The sequence below is a fragment of the Scomber scombrus genome, chromosome 24, assembly GCF_963691925.1.
Source record: "Scomber scombrus chromosome 24, fScoSco1.1, whole genome shotgun sequence".
NCBI classification, from domain to species: Eukaryota; Metazoa; Chordata; class Actinopteri; order Scombriformes; family Scombridae; genus Scomber; species Scomber scombrus.
This window is the reverse complement of record NC_084993.1, coordinates 2,913,756-2,929,265: the sequence shown is the minus strand read 5'-3', so window position 1 is coordinate 2,929,265 and position 15,510 is coordinate 2,913,756. Positions and strand designations below refer to the sequence as shown.

General features: G+C 34.4%; 1 protein-coding gene across 7 annotated transcripts in view; it reads right to left on the bottom strand.

Moving 5' to 3' along the window:
• Positions 1-2,407: 2,407 nt before the first annotated feature.
• Positions 2,408-15,510, bottom strand: part of LOC133976334 (NACHT, LRR and PYD domains-containing protein 12-like) — a 28,812-nt gene continuing 15,709 nt past the window's right edge. For 6 of the 7 annotated variants that reach the window (XM_062414520.1, XM_062414521.1, XM_062414526.1 and 3 more), the window contains 7 exons: positions 14,169-14,342; positions 13,303-13,476; positions 12,805-12,978; positions 10,399-10,572; positions 6,927-7,100; positions 3,449-3,625; positions 2,408-2,591 (listed from right to left, as the gene is read on the bottom strand). In XM_062414520.1, the coding sequence (XP_062270504.1) occupies positions 2,585-2,591; positions 3,449-3,625; positions 6,927-7,100; positions 10,399-10,572; positions 12,805-12,978; positions 13,303-13,476; positions 14,169-14,342 (1,054 nt within the window). In that variant the 3' untranslated portion in view covers positions 2,408-2,584. The remainder of the gene's footprint in view (positions 2,592-3,448; positions 3,626-6,926; positions 7,101-10,398; positions 10,573-12,804; positions 12,979-13,302; positions 13,477-14,168; positions 14,343-15,510) is intronic. The other variant, XM_062414524.1, reaches the window with a different exon arrangement.

Below are 15,510 nucleotides of genomic sequence, written 5' to 3'. Positions count from 1 at the left end.
TCATTTTCATTTACTTCAAAATCTGGACTCAGTTACCCAAATGTTTGTTGCATGTGGTCCCATCCTTGTTGCTACCTTCAGGTGAGAGGGCAGACTATCAAACAGGAAGTGGGAGAATCCAATTTCATTTATAGAAGGGGAGCTCAGACTGTACTAAGTGGGGAAGATTACAGGGGGTGTCTGTTGTCTACTGTGATTATTTTAATACTACAGTACTATTTTAACATTGTCATTGCTTTTTATTGCCCTTGCAATAATCTACATAGTAGAGTATAGACTAAAACCTTGCCTTCACTACATGATATGATATTCAGAAGCTTGAATGATAATTAAAAAATAACTAATAACACTGATGATTCAAATATAATCGTGACTCATTTACTTTGATATTAATTATTTTACAGTAAAAACCTAACAGCAGCAGATGTTATATCTTAATTTAACTTAATATAGTAGTAGTCATTTTAACTCTTCGCTCAGTAGAGAAATAAAGCAATAAATACGCAGATCATCTCTTCCTGTCTAAGTGTAATTAGGCTGTTTGCATGTTATTGTAGTAACACTGACTGTTCCTCCACATCAGTGAATACAACACATTTAATATTCAAACATATAAAACATGTTCATTTTTAAGAGCTGAAGAAAGGAAATATTGATTAGCTGATTGATATTGTTTGATTCCACCAACAAGTTGATCAATAATTAAACAGATTTTAGATTTAACTTCTAACGTTATTTATTTATTTTTTTTAAAAAGGACAGTGTACATTCATGAACATTTCAAATTAAAATGGAAATGCACCGGAATTAGCTAAAATTTTCATTCGTGAGTTTATGATATGTTTATGATAAATAAATAAAAAGATGAACTACAATCATAAAAGAGCAAGAAACAAAGTGTAAAGTTACTGTAGATGAAGGTAAAATAAGTATGAAAGAAAGCAAACTTACCGTGGAGTCCAAACAGCTGCTTTAATCAATAATGATAGTCATGTGACCAGCATCACATGACTTTAGGTGACACCCCCCTCCAGGTAAAACTGCTGCTGGTGTTACTGGTTATCAGACTGGTCCTGCTGCTGAAGCTTGTCTTTAATGGTTTAATTAGTTTGTTGCTCTTAAAAATGTGAAGATGTAATAACCAGCATTCATTTTTAATTTTGATAAATGTCTAAAATAAAGTAGGCTAACTAATTATTTTAACACGTTTATTATATTCTATTAAAAAACTTTTTTGACCCTGTGAAGCTGTCAGTTTGATGACGAATCAATTAATAGATAATAACTATTATTATTCATATATTAATTATTCATATAATAATAATTAATAATTATTTCTATAAATACTGTATAGGTAAATTAAGATTTTTTTTTTGGTTTGTTTTGCCTAAATGAGCAGTACTATAGCGACAGTCTGGAGAAGGACAATGCAACTGCAGATAAAATGACAGACATCTTGACCTCTGCCTCCGCAATTGACAGGAAGTCACGTTGTTTAATACATTGTTTATTAAAATAAATTGATTTAAAACATTATATGACACATTAAAATAATTTACAACTTTCCAAAGAATTAATTTGTTTTAAAAATCTTCAAACTTCTCTGTTACATATTGTTTAATGTCCTTAAAAGTCAATTGACTGTTTTTAGAAAAATGTTATGTTTTAAGGATATGTCCTGCTCAATATTGACAAAATGCATGAACATTTAAATGAAGTATTCTTTTTTTAGAATAATTTCAAATGACATAACACAGACGAAAACACAAAATAAATATATTAATAAACCTGATGTTACTTTTAAAACATTTGTTAAGACATTTTTGGATTTCTCATCTTGCCAACCTTTATTTTTCACTGACCCATATATAAAGTAGTTAAACTAGCTCCACCTGCTGCAGCTACAACTGTAACATACTGTGTACACATGGATGCGACAGTAATCAAATTAATTACACTGACACATAGGGGCTGATTTTCTCCAAACTGAGTACTTTTAATGTTAATACTTTTAAAGCAGTAAAGTACTAGTACTAAAGTAAATTGAGTATTTACAAATCCTGTAAATTAACAGTTATTCTGGTTTCAACAGATACAGATAGTCACATGTAAAGAGACATTTCAAAATGATATGCCAAGACATGATTTTTACAAGTCTTCTCTGCTGGAGATGATCCAGATGGACCAACATCCAGACTCACATCGAGGTGGTTGAGTGGAGGAGTCTCCGTGTGTCTGCAGAGAGTGTGTAGAAGGACAGAGCAGCAGCAGATCAGTCCAGATACACTGATGATACTCTGTCAGATCCAGACGAACACACAGGGATGATGGTGGACTTGACTTTGTGTCTGACAGTGGAGCTGTTCTCAGATCAGTTCAGACTGCAGCACTGAGAGTCATCTCCACTTCTTCTGATTCCTCTGTCAGTCACTGCTGGATGAAGCTCTCCCCTCCACTCTACCTCCCAGTAACATGGTCCAGTCACAGCCTCTCTACACACAAACTGCTGCTGCTGCTTCAACCTCTCTGGATCATCAGGATACAGCTGATCCTCTCTCAACACACACTGCTGTTGTGGAGATCATCACAAGCTGAGGAGAGAAGAAACAACAGAGGTGATGAATCAGTGTTTAGTGAGACTCACTTCATTAGCTGTCAGTCAGTGATGCAGCACATCCAGTATAAAGAGCAGCAGGGACTTCAGTCCTGTTCAGACCAGAAGTGGAACAGCTGTGCAGCGTAGCTTGCTTCCTTTCAGCTCTCATGTTAACATGTTGGAGCGAACACACTGATCTCCAAACTCACACACCTGCACACACTTTTAGTATCAAGTGTGTTTACTCTGCAGATTTCACTGAAGTACACAGAGGAAATAAAGTGCAGAGAGTCATGAACACTTCAGTACTGCACAAACACTTTAGTGATACATTTACTGTTGTTACATGTGACCTGCTGTTAAAGTTAAAGCAGAGTCTCTGTGTGTTGATGAACATCTTTTCTGCTTTTAAATATCATTTGACAAATAAAAATGGAGGCTGTCATTGAAAATATTTGGAGGAAACTAAATAAGTGATGGACAGATACAAAGATGTGATTCCTGGACTTCAGCAGAGGTTCTGGTCTGTATAAAGACCACATGGTTACTAAATGTAATGATGGTTCTGTGAAATCAGAGCCAGTGATTTACAGGCTGCAGTCAGACTGATCTTAGAGCTCTGACAAAGATGAACTGATCAATTGTTTAGTGTTGAAATGAGAGAACAAACACTTTCAGATCAGATTTGATGAATGAGGATCACTGTCTCTATACATGTTGTAAGGCTGTCAGCTGTAATCCAGCTTTATTTCCTGCAGACATGAACACAACAACAACAGTCGTCTTCACATCAACTCAAACACATATAAAACTGTTAAAACCAGCACAGACTGACTCCAACTCTCTACTCACTCCACAGTCTCCAGTTTACAGTCTGGACTCTCCTTGAGATCAGACAGCAGCTTTTTGTCTGATTCCTTCAGGTTGTTGTTTCCTCTCAGATCCAGCACTCTCAGATGGGAGGGGTTGTTCTTCAGAGCTGAGACCAGAGAAGCACAGCTGATCTCTGACAAACTGCAGTCCCACAATCTGAATAAAGAAGAAATCATGTAGTGTTAGAAGCAGATTATTCTGCTTGAAATCATTCAATGTTTCATAATCTGTTCAGAGCTGAAGAAGGTTTAAATGTACAAGTTTAGAAAAAGGAAACTCCAAACACCTGAACCCAACAGGATGCAGGTTCAAAACTGTCAAATACAAACAGTGAAAAAGAGCTCTCATTAATATTAATGACAACATGCTGCTACTTCAATAAAGACACAGTGACTTAACAGTGAATTAGTCAGTGCAGCATTTTCTAGTTATATTAAATATGAAGACCAAAAAGATGCTCAGTGTGGTTCAGTATAAAGTCTATGTGATCACAGATGTTTTAATGTTAATGAAACTGATTTAAAACAAAGATCTGAATGTTTGAAAGTATGTTTTTAAATTGTTAACTTTGGTTTGAAGTTAAATTTAAATATTTAAAAACAACATTTGAATGTTTGAATCTGAAGGTGATTTAACTCATTAAAATGAACCTAATGTCTGTAGTTTAGTGTCATCACAGTTTTCATATCAAGAATATTTTTGAGAATTTTTATTATATTTTTAAGTATCGATTCTATTTCTCTGTTTTTTTGTGTTGGTCCGTGTATCAGTCCAAACAATCCAAAATCAAAAAAACTAAAGAATGACTTGTTATTTCATTATTTGTTCATGAATGTGATACAAAAAAGAAAATTACACTTTGTTTTTCAGACTTTTGATTTTAGGTTCAGGTCAAAAAAAGAAAATTAACAAAACGGCTCCAGGGCTGAATTTGTTTTTGTCTCCACTTACAGTAAGTTAAGTAAGAGTGAACTGTTGAGTTTCCAATAAGCAGGAGTCTTCCTATTTCTTTATCTTATATCTTTAGTTTAGTGTCATCACAGTTTTCATATCAATATAATTTATATGATATTTTGCAGTGTTAAATCAAGATATTGTGCTTCCTCTTCACCGTCTGCATTAGTCCATAGATCATATGTTGGCTCCTCTCTGTGGGATAATGTGTTTCTATACTGGCAGAATAAGAACATAAAAACACTGCAGGATCTCTTCATAGACACACTTTTTACCTCTTTTTAACAGCTGTGTATTAAATGTCTCACTTCACACTTGTTCACATGTCTGCAGGTGTGTGAAATTGTCTAGAAAGAGTTGACTAATGGGCCTCATGTAAGAAACACTCAAACGCACTGATTTATTATGAAATGACGTAAACGAGAGCTTTAAGAGAACTTGCCACTGAGTTTTCTCTTAGGTACCAACAAAATCTACGAGTGGTGCAGTCCTGTCGTATAACCAACCTGCTGTTCTCCAAAGCAATAAAACTTTGCTGTTGACTAATGGATTGTGTCCCATTCATGACTTTGAAGTCATTTTGAGTTGTAATATATAAACTACACTTCATGGTGACATTACCCTGTTTGTAGAAGTATTACTTTAGTATTAAATTAGTGTTCAACTATTTAGGCATGATATCATCAGTCATTTAAATTACCAATTGAAACTATGATATAATGCCAGCTTACAATACAAATATTAACAGTTGAAACTACAAAGCGACTTCTCCACAGTTACTTTTCCACAATGCAAACTGACTATTTGTTCATTACTTTTATTCATTTAATATAAATGTAGGTGATTGAGGTTATGGTTTGGTTTCCTGGGTGATGACTCTAGTGAGACTTTTTTTGCATCCAATTTCACATCAAACCATTTCTTTTTTTATTTCTGTGACAGTGAGCACAACAGCTGAGACAGTGTTCACACCACAGGTCATTTTTTTCTCATTCTTTGGCTTTTCGGGTCCTTTAATTCCTTCATTTACACTCTAAATAAAATGTGTTTCTGTTGATCTATTTCTGAGAGCAGAATCTCAATCTCTGAGCTCCTAAAGTTCTTCTTCTTAGTCTTTGGTGTCATTTTCATGAATGGAGTTTCTCTACAACTTGCTGGACCCCTGACCTTATATGATATTTTGAGGACGTCAATTATGCTGATTTATTATTCTTGGGAAAACACGTTCATTTAGAACAGGTGGGATTCATCATGTTTACGCAGGTTATGTATGACTGTTTCCTGGTGATAAAGTATTTGGTGAATATCTGACGTGGATCACTCGTACAGGTCCACCTAACGAAAAAAGTAAGTGAAATTTAAGATAAGAATATGAAAATCTTCTTGAATGAGGCAAACTGACTCTTTATTAGCACCTGTTTGATCATTTAAAAGCATAATATCTAACCTATATAATCCCTCACCATCATCACACATAGATGGGAGGAAGACCTGGATGAGAACATAACAGACTAAACTTGGGATGTTGTATTAAAACGTGTCCTCATCTCCTCTATCTGCATAAGACATGAACTACTGCAGTGTAAAATACTACATCAGACACACTGGACTAAAGACAAGTTGGCAGAGAGATTCCCAGACATAGATCCAGAGTGTAACTGTTGTAAAATGATCCCATCTTCATATCTACATACATTCAGGAAGTGCTCCAAACTAGCAATAAAGTCCTCCAGGTGACTGTGGACCCCTGCTCTATTATAGCTCAGAGAACCACTGATGTCTACTCTGTTAACAAACTCTAGTCTGACTTCTAATAAACATTTAATCCTACTGAAATGGAAAGATGTAACTCCTCCATCTCATACACAGTGGATCAGGAATATCTTGTATTATATGAGGTTAGAAATACATTAAACACACACTGTGAGGTTCATCTGACACATTCTGTAAGATTTGGCCACATTTTCTGAGATATGAAGAAGAGGAGCTAGAGCTATACGAGAACCCTGAGAGCAAATGTGACAGTAAGATAATGATATTGGTTGGATATCCTGCTCTGATAGACCCTGAGTATTAGGATAGTCTCTCCTCAGTCAAACCTCACTTTGTTGTTTTGTCTATTTTTTGTTCATTCTTATTTAGTTTGACTTTTATTTACTTTTTTTATTCTATCATTTTTAGAGGACAGACTCTAATGCTATTATTCAGTGTTATTGATCATTCTGAAAACGTTGTCAATAAAGTTAAATCGAGCATATAAACTTGTGTTATTCAAATTTGCTGCACTTAGTCCTTCTCTGCTGTATTTTTATGGTATTTTTTCTACTTCATTTATTTCTCTGCTTATTTCTTTTGAGGTTTGTTTCTACCTGTTCCCTTAAAAAAACAATAAACAAAGTAAAAAGAACAAAAAACAAAAGACAATCCTTATGTCTGCAGTTTTGCAACATCAAACTTTCACATCATATTCATCTCAGCACAGAAGTAAGAAATGGTGTCTGACCTCAGAGTCTCCAGTCTGCAGTTTGGACTCTCCATAAAATCACAAAGCAGCTTCATTACTGAATCATTCAGGTTGTTGTAACCCAGATCCAGATATCTCAGATGGGAAGGGTTGTTCTTCAGAGCTGAGACCAGAGAAGCACAGCTGATCTCTGACAAACTGCAGTAGTACAATCTGAATAAAGAAGAAATCATGTAGTGTTAGAAGCAGATCATTATGCTTGAAATCATTCAATGTTTCATAATCTGTTCAGAGCTGAAGAAAGTTTAAATGTACAAGTTTAGAAAAAGGAAACTCCAAACACCTGAACCCAACAGGATGCAGGTTCAAAACTGTCAAATACAAACAGTGAAAAAGAGCTCTCATTAATATTAATGACAACATGCTGCTACTTCAATAAAGACACAGTGACTTAACAGTGAATTAGTCAGTGCAGCATTTTCTAGTTATATTAAATATGAAGACCAAAAAGATGCTCAGTGTGGATCAGTATAAAGTCTATGTGATCACAGATGTTTTAATGTTAATGAAACTGATTTAAAACAAAGATCTGAATGTTTGAAAGTATGTTTTTAAATTGTTAACTTTGGTTTGAAGTTAAATTTAAATATTTAAAAACAACATTTGAATGTTTAAATCTGAAGGTGATTTAACTCATTAAAATGAGCCTTATGTCTGTAGTTTAGTGTCATCACAGTTTTCATATCAACAATATTTTTGAGTATTTTTATTATATTTTTATGTATCTACTTTGTTTCTCTGTTTTTTGTGTTGGTCCGTGTATCAGTCCAAATAATCCAAAATCAAACAAACTAAAGAATGACTTGTTATTTCATTATTTGTTCATGAATGTGATACAAAAAAGAAAATTACACTTTGTTTTTCAGACTTCTGATTTTAGGTTCAGGTCAATGAAAGAAAATTAACTAAACGGCTCCAGGGCTGAATTTGTTTTTGTCTACACTTAGAGTAAGTTAAGTAAGAGTGAACTGTTGAGTTTCCAATAAGCAGGAGTCTTCCTATTAACTTATCTGTTATCTTTAATTTAGTGTCATCACAGTTTTCATATCAATATAATTTATATGATATTTTGCAGTCTTGAAGCAAGATCTTGTGCTTCCTCTTCACCGTCTGCATTAGTTCATAAATCATATGTTTGCTCCTCTCTGTGGGATAATGTGTTTCTATACTGGCAGAATAAGAACATAAAAACTCTGCAGGATCTCTTCATAGACACACTTTTTACCTCTTTTTAACAGCTGTGTATTAAATGTCTCACTTCACACTTGTTCACATGTCTGCAGGTGTGTGACTTTGTCTAGAAAGAGTTGACTAATGGGCCTCATGTAAGAAACACTCAAACGCACTGATTTGTTCTGAAATGACGTAAACGAGAGCTTTAAGAGAACTTGCCACTGAGTTTTCTCTTAGGTACCAACAAAATCTACGAGTGGTGCAGTCCTGTCGTATAACCAACCTGCTGTTCTCCAAAGCAATAAAACTTTGCTGTTGACTAATGGATTGTGTCCCATTCATGACTTTGAAGTCATTTTCAGTTGTAATATATAAACTACACTTCATGGTGACATTACCCTGTTTGTAGAAGTATTACTTTAGTATTAAATTAGTGTTCAACTATTTAGGCATGATATTATCAGTCATTTAAATTACCAATTGAAACTATGATATAATGCCAGCTTACAATACAAATATTAACAGTTGAAACTACAAAGCGACTTCTCCACAGTTACTTTTCCACAATGCAAACTGACTATTTGTTCATTACTTTTATTCATTTAATATAAATGTAGGTCATTGAGGTTATGGTTTGGCTCCCTGGCTGATGACTGTAGCGAGACTTTTTTTGCATCCAATTTAACATCAAACCATTTCTTTTTTATTTCTGTGACAGTGAGCACAACAGCTGAGACAGTGTTCACACCACAGGTCATTTTTTCTCATTCTTTGGCTTTTCGGGTCCTTTAATTCCTTCATTTACACTCTAAATAAAATGTGTTTCTGTTGATCTATTTCTGAGAGCAGGATCTCAATCTCTGAGCTCCTAAAGTTCTTCTTCTTAGTCTTTGGTGCCATTTTCATGAATGGAGTTTCTCTACTACTTGCTGGACCCCTGACCTTATATGATATTTTGAGGACGTCAATTATGCTGATTTATTATTCTTGGGAAAGCACGTTCATTTAGAACAGGTGGGATTCATCATGTTTACGCAGGTTATTTATGATGTTTCCTGGTGATAAAGTATTTGGTGAATATCTGACGTGGCACACTCGTACAGGTCCACCTAGCGAAAAAAGTAAGTGATATTTAAGATATGAATATGAAAATGTTCTTGAATGAGGCAAATTGACTCTTTATTAGCACCTATTTGATCATTTAAAGGCACAATATCTAACCTATATAATCCCTCACCATCATCAGACATAGATGGGAGGAAGACCTGGATGAGAACATAACAGACTAAACTTGGGATGTTGTATTAAAACATGTCCTCATCTCCTCTGTCTGCATAAGACATGAACTACTGCAGTGTAAAATACTACATCAGACACACTGGACTAAAGACAAGTTGGCAGAGAGATTCCCAGACATAGATCCAGAGTGTAACTGTTGTAAAATGATCCCATCTTCATATCTACATACATTCAGGAAGTGCTCCAAACTAGCAATAAAGTCCTCCAGGTGACTGTGGACCCCTGCTCTATTATAGCTCAGAGAACCACCGAATGTCTACTCTGTTAACAAACTCCAGTTTGACTTCTAATAAACTTCTAATCCTACTGAAATGGAAAAATGTAACTCCTCCATCTCATACACAGTGGATCAGGAATATCTTGTATTATATGAGGTTAGAAAACATTAAACACACACTGTGAGGTTCATCTGACACATTCTGTAAGATTTGGAGACATTTTCTGAGATAAGTAGAAGAGGAGCTAGAGCTACATGAGAACCCTGAGAGCAAATGTGATAGTAAGATAATGATATTGGTTGGATATCCTGCTCTGATAGACCCTGAGTATTAGGATAGTCTCTCCTCAGTCAAACCTCACTTTGTTGTTTTGTCTATTTTTTGTTCATTCTTATTTAGTTTGACTTTTATTTTGTTTTTTTAATTCTATCATCTTTAGAGGAAAGACTCTAATGCTATTATTCAGTGTTATTGATCATTCTGAAAATGTTGTCAATAAAGTTAAATCCAGCATATAAACTTGTGTTATTCAAATTTGCTGCACTTAGTCCTTCTCTGCTGTATTTTTATGGTATTTTTTCTACTTCATTTATTTCTCTGCTTATTTCTTTTGAGGTTTGTTTCTACCTGTTCCCTTAAAAAAACAATAAACAAAGTAAAAAGAACAAAACACAAAAGACAATCCTTATGTCTGCAGTTTTGCAACATCAAACTTTCACATCATATTCATCTCAGCACAGAAGTAAGAAATGGTGTCTTACTTCAGAGTCTCCAGTCTGCAGTTTGGACTCTCCACAAAATCACAAAGCAGCTTCATTACTGAATCCTTCAGGTTGTTGTAACCCAGATCCAGCACTCTCAGATGGGAGGGGTTGTTCTTCAGAGCTGAGACCAGAGAAGCCCAGCTGATCTCTGACAAACTGCAGTTAATCAATCTGAATAAAGAAGAAATCATGTAGTGTTAGAAGCAGATTATTCTGCTTGAAATCATTCAATGTTTCATAATCTGTTCAGAGCTGAAGAAGGTTTAAATGTACAAGTTTAGAAAAAGGAAACTCCAAACACCTGAACCCAACAGGATGCAGGTTCAAAACTGTCAAATACAAACAGTGAAAAAGAGCTCTCATTAATATTAATGACACCATGCTGCTACTTCAATAAAGACACAGTGACTTAACAGTGAATTAGTCAGTGCAGCATTTTCTAGTTATATTAAATATGAAGACCAAAAAGATGCTCAGTGTGGATCAGTATAAAGTCTATGTGATCACAGATGTTTTAATGTTAATGAAACTGATTTAAAACAAAGATCTGAATGTTTGAAAGCATGTTTTTAAATTGTTAACTTTGGTTTGAAGTTAAATTTTAATATTTAAAAACAACATTTGAATGTTTAAATCTGAAGGTGATTTTAACTCATTAAAATGAGCCTTATGTCTGTAGTTTAGTGTCATCACAGTTTTCATATCAAGAATATTGTTATGTATTTACTCTAGTTTTCTGTTTTTTTGTGTTGGTCTGTGTATCAGTAAAAAATAATCCAAATAAACTTTAAACATAAACTGATGTTCTATAGAGTCAAAGGTCTTATGAAGATCTAGAAAAAGAATAAAGCTGTTATCTAATACTAAATCGGAATAGTCTAATATATCAAGGATGAGTCTTATATTATGAAGCCATTTTGTGATTCATCAATGATGTCATTTAGGACTTTATTTAATTTATTAGCTAAACACATTGCAATCATTTCTGGGGCTTTGGGATTAACGTAATTAAACCTTGGGATAGTGAGAACGGGAGTGCTCCACTGTTAATACTTTCAATAGAAACATTAAGCAAGAAAGGGACGAGCTCTGATTATAAAATTCAGAGGTCAGCCCATCTCTACCACGAGATTTGTTCTATTTAACTTTTTTAAAAGCATCCTTCATTTCTAAAATAGAGATTGGAGCATTTCCAATTGTCCTAATATTACTTAAGGAATTAAAAAAGGTCCTCAAGTTCAGCTGTTGATCATTTAGATTCATAAAGAGTTTTATAAAAATGCTCTCACATTTCAGCAATGTCTTTTGGATTATTGATAATTGAGCCATTTAAGGAAAGTTGTGTTATTAGATTTTAGTTTTGCCTTTGTTTTTCTAATTTAAAGAAATAACAGGAATTCTGTTCCCCCTCTTCCATCCACTTAGCCCTCAGCGTATAAAAGCTCCTTTGGCTTTACTGATGTATAACTGATCTAGTTTCTATTGTAGTGTTTGTAACTGAACTCTTTGATTCTCACACAGATTTTCAGGCAATATGGAGGATAAAGAAATGAATTCAGCCATCAAGCAGTTTTCTTCTTTTTTCTTATCTTTCCTAATATTTGCACTTGTTTCCATTAAAAGTTTTCTTAACTCAAAGTTTAAAAGCTCCCAGTATTTTCCATAAGCCCCTTCACTTTCTGCCATTTCAGGTACTCACTTAACTTGTTTTTAATAACTCCACTTAGAGTAAGTTAAGTAAGAGTGAACTGTTGAGTTTCCAATAAGCAGTCCTCCTATTTACTGTATCTGATATATTTAGTTTAGTGTCATCAGTTTTCATATCAAAATGCCTTCCTCACCATCATCAGACATAGATGGAAGCAAGACCTGGGTGAGAACATAACAGACAAAACATGAAATGCTGTATTAAAACGTGTAAATGTGATAGTAAGATAATGATATTGGTTGGATATCCTGCTCTGATAGACCCTGAGTATTAGGATAGTCTCTCCACAGTCAAAACTCACTTTTTTGTCTATTTTTTTTTGTCTATTTATTTTTCTTCTCTCATTTTTACACACCATTATTTTAGTGTTATTGATCATGATGAAATTGTTGTCAGAGTGAAATTGAGTATGTAAACTTGTTTTATTTGAGAATGCTGCACTTAGTCCTTCCCTGCTGTATTCATGGTATTTTACTATATACTACTATTTACTTTGTCTCTGCTTATTTCTTTTGAGGGGCAGGGTATTTTGTATGTGATTTCATATGTCCACTTAAAAAAAAGAACAAAGTTTTTAAAAAAAAGAAAGTAATAATAATAATAATAATAAGGTAATCATTTTATCTGCAATTTGGTGTCATCACAACTTTCACATCATATAAATGTCCCAACAGAAGTAAGAAATGGTGTCTTACTTCAGAGTCTCCAGTCTGCAGTTTGGACTCTTCACAAAATCAGACAAGAGCTTCATGTCTGAATCCTGCAGCTTGTTGTTACTCAGATCCAGCTCTCTCAGATCGAAGGGGTTGTTCTTCAGAGCTGAGGCCAGAGAAGCACAGCTGATCTCTGACAATGTGCAGCTCTTCAATCTGAATAAAGAAGAAATCATGTAATGTTAGGAGCAGATTATTCTGCTTGAAATCATTCAGTGTTTCATAATCTGTTCAGAGCTGAAACAGATTTCAATGCAGAAGTTTAGAAAATGCATTCAAAGTATTCAACTTTTGCCCATTTGGTTTACAGATTTGAGTTTCACACACGGAGCAAAAATTATGAACATTAAATTGGTCTCAGAGATCATTTTCCAATAATTTCAACAGTTTTTCTTTCAAATTTGAGACCCTTTCGATTTTGGACTAAGTTCAAAGTTAAACCAACTGTTCAAGCATTTTGGACACAGTCAGTGAACTGACCTCAGAGTCTCCAGTCTACAGTTTGGACTCTCCTTAAGATCAGACAGCAGCTTCACTCCTGAATCCTGCAGCATGTTGATACTCAGATCCAGCTCTCTCAGATGGGAGGGGTTGTTCTTCAGAGCTGAGACCAGAGAAGCACAGCTGATCTCTGACAAACTGCAGCCACTCAATCTGAATAAAGAAGAAATCATGTAGTGTTAGAAGCAGATTATTCTGCTTGAAATCATTCAATGTTTCATAATCTGTTCAGAGCTGAAACAGATTTCAATGCACAAGTTTAGAAAATGGAAACTCCAAACATCTGATCCCAACAGGATGAAAAAGTTGTTGTAAAATCTTCATATCTACATACATTCATTTTTCTCTTTTTTAAAGCTGGATTTCCTATTCACTTTATCAAATCATTTGCATGTTTTTACTTTGTTTTAGTTTGAGTTTTCTTTGCATATATTTATATATTTTTTGTATATAGTGCATTGCATAGTTTGACATTTTACTGTTACTATAGATCCTGAATATTAGGATAGGCTCTTCTGAGTCATACCTCCCTTTTTTTTTCTTCCTCTCTCTTGTTTAAACACTATAGACTCTAATGATATTATTAAATTTTTATGTAAACTTGTGCTTGTCCTTCCCTGCTGTATGTTTATGTTATTTAATGTATCTACTTTATTTCTCAGTTTATTTCTTTTATTTGCATTTAATTTGGGTATGTGTTTTCACCTGTTCCCTTAACGAAGCCATAAACAAATTTAAAAAAATATTAATTAATTAATAATATTATCCTTATGTCTGCAGTTTAGTGTCGCCACAACTTTCACATCGTACTTATCTCAGCACAGAAATAAGAAATTGTGTCTGACCTCAGAGTCTTCAGTCTACAGTTTGGACTCTCCACAAAATCACACAGAAGCTTCATTCCTGAATCCTGCAGGTCATTGTAACTCAGATCCAGCTCTCTCAGATGGGAGGGGTTGTTCTTCAGAGCTGAGACCAGAGAAGCACAGCTGGCCTTTGACAACCAGCAAAACTCCAATCTGAAAAGACATCACATTATTATGTCCTAATAAATGAGCTTTTCCCTGAATTCAGCATATTGACTTTGTCATTGTGTTATTGTGGATCATCATGTCAGCCTTCTACAGACATCATCCTAATGTCACCACAACATTCAGACACCTTTTCATGTCAACACAGATCAAAAAAATGCTGCTGACCTCCATCAAGTCTGTAAAAATGATCAAATTAGACATGTTGGATTAAAAGGCTTTTGCATTACTTTTATTTATTTTCTTCCTGTAAATAGTAACAGTTAAGTGTAATTTCATTAAAAACTTTGCAGAACTTGAGTATATACAGAAAAATCAACATTTTCCTCCTACTGAGGCATTTATTTCAGATTTACTCTCATCATCACTGCTGACTGACTGTGATCAGTGCCAAACACCAGACTGTCACATGACTTCCCTTTTAACTGGTGGTGCAGCTACACAAAGAGACATCATTTTCTGCCAGGAAGCATCATGCACAGGTTGAAGTGTGGCAGCTCAGACACGACTAAAGATACAAACTGCATTTGGAAATATGATTTGCTCTCTTTGTCTGTACTCCTGTATGAGAGCTTTAAAGTGTGTGAGTGAAAGAAACTTTAAGTATAAATTCCTGCAAAATACAATACAAGTCTTCAACATTTTTCCTATTTGGTTTACAGATTTTAGTTTCACAAACCAATCAAAAAACTATGAACATTAAATTGGTCTCACGAATAATTGTCCAATAATTTCAAACATTTTCTAACAAATACCATACCTTTCGATTGTTGAATATATTCAACGTGAAACCAAATGTTCAGGAATTTTGGATTTTAAACATTTTAATGATTTGTGAAATACAAATGAACCAAATTATAAATCTGAAACTTCTGTTATGTATTTAAATAACTGGATACATACAATATGTACAAGAGGAAAACACAGTTAGTAAACTGACCTCAGAGTCTTCAGTTTACAGTTTGGACTCTCCACAAAATCAAACAGCAGCTTCATTATTTACATACATTTTACACTGCAGAACTACTGCAGTGTAAAATACTACATCAGACACACTGGACTAAAGAGAAGTTGTCAGAGAGATTCCCAGACATAGATCCAGAGTGTAACTGTTGTAAAATGATCCCATATTCATATCTACATACATTCAGCAAGT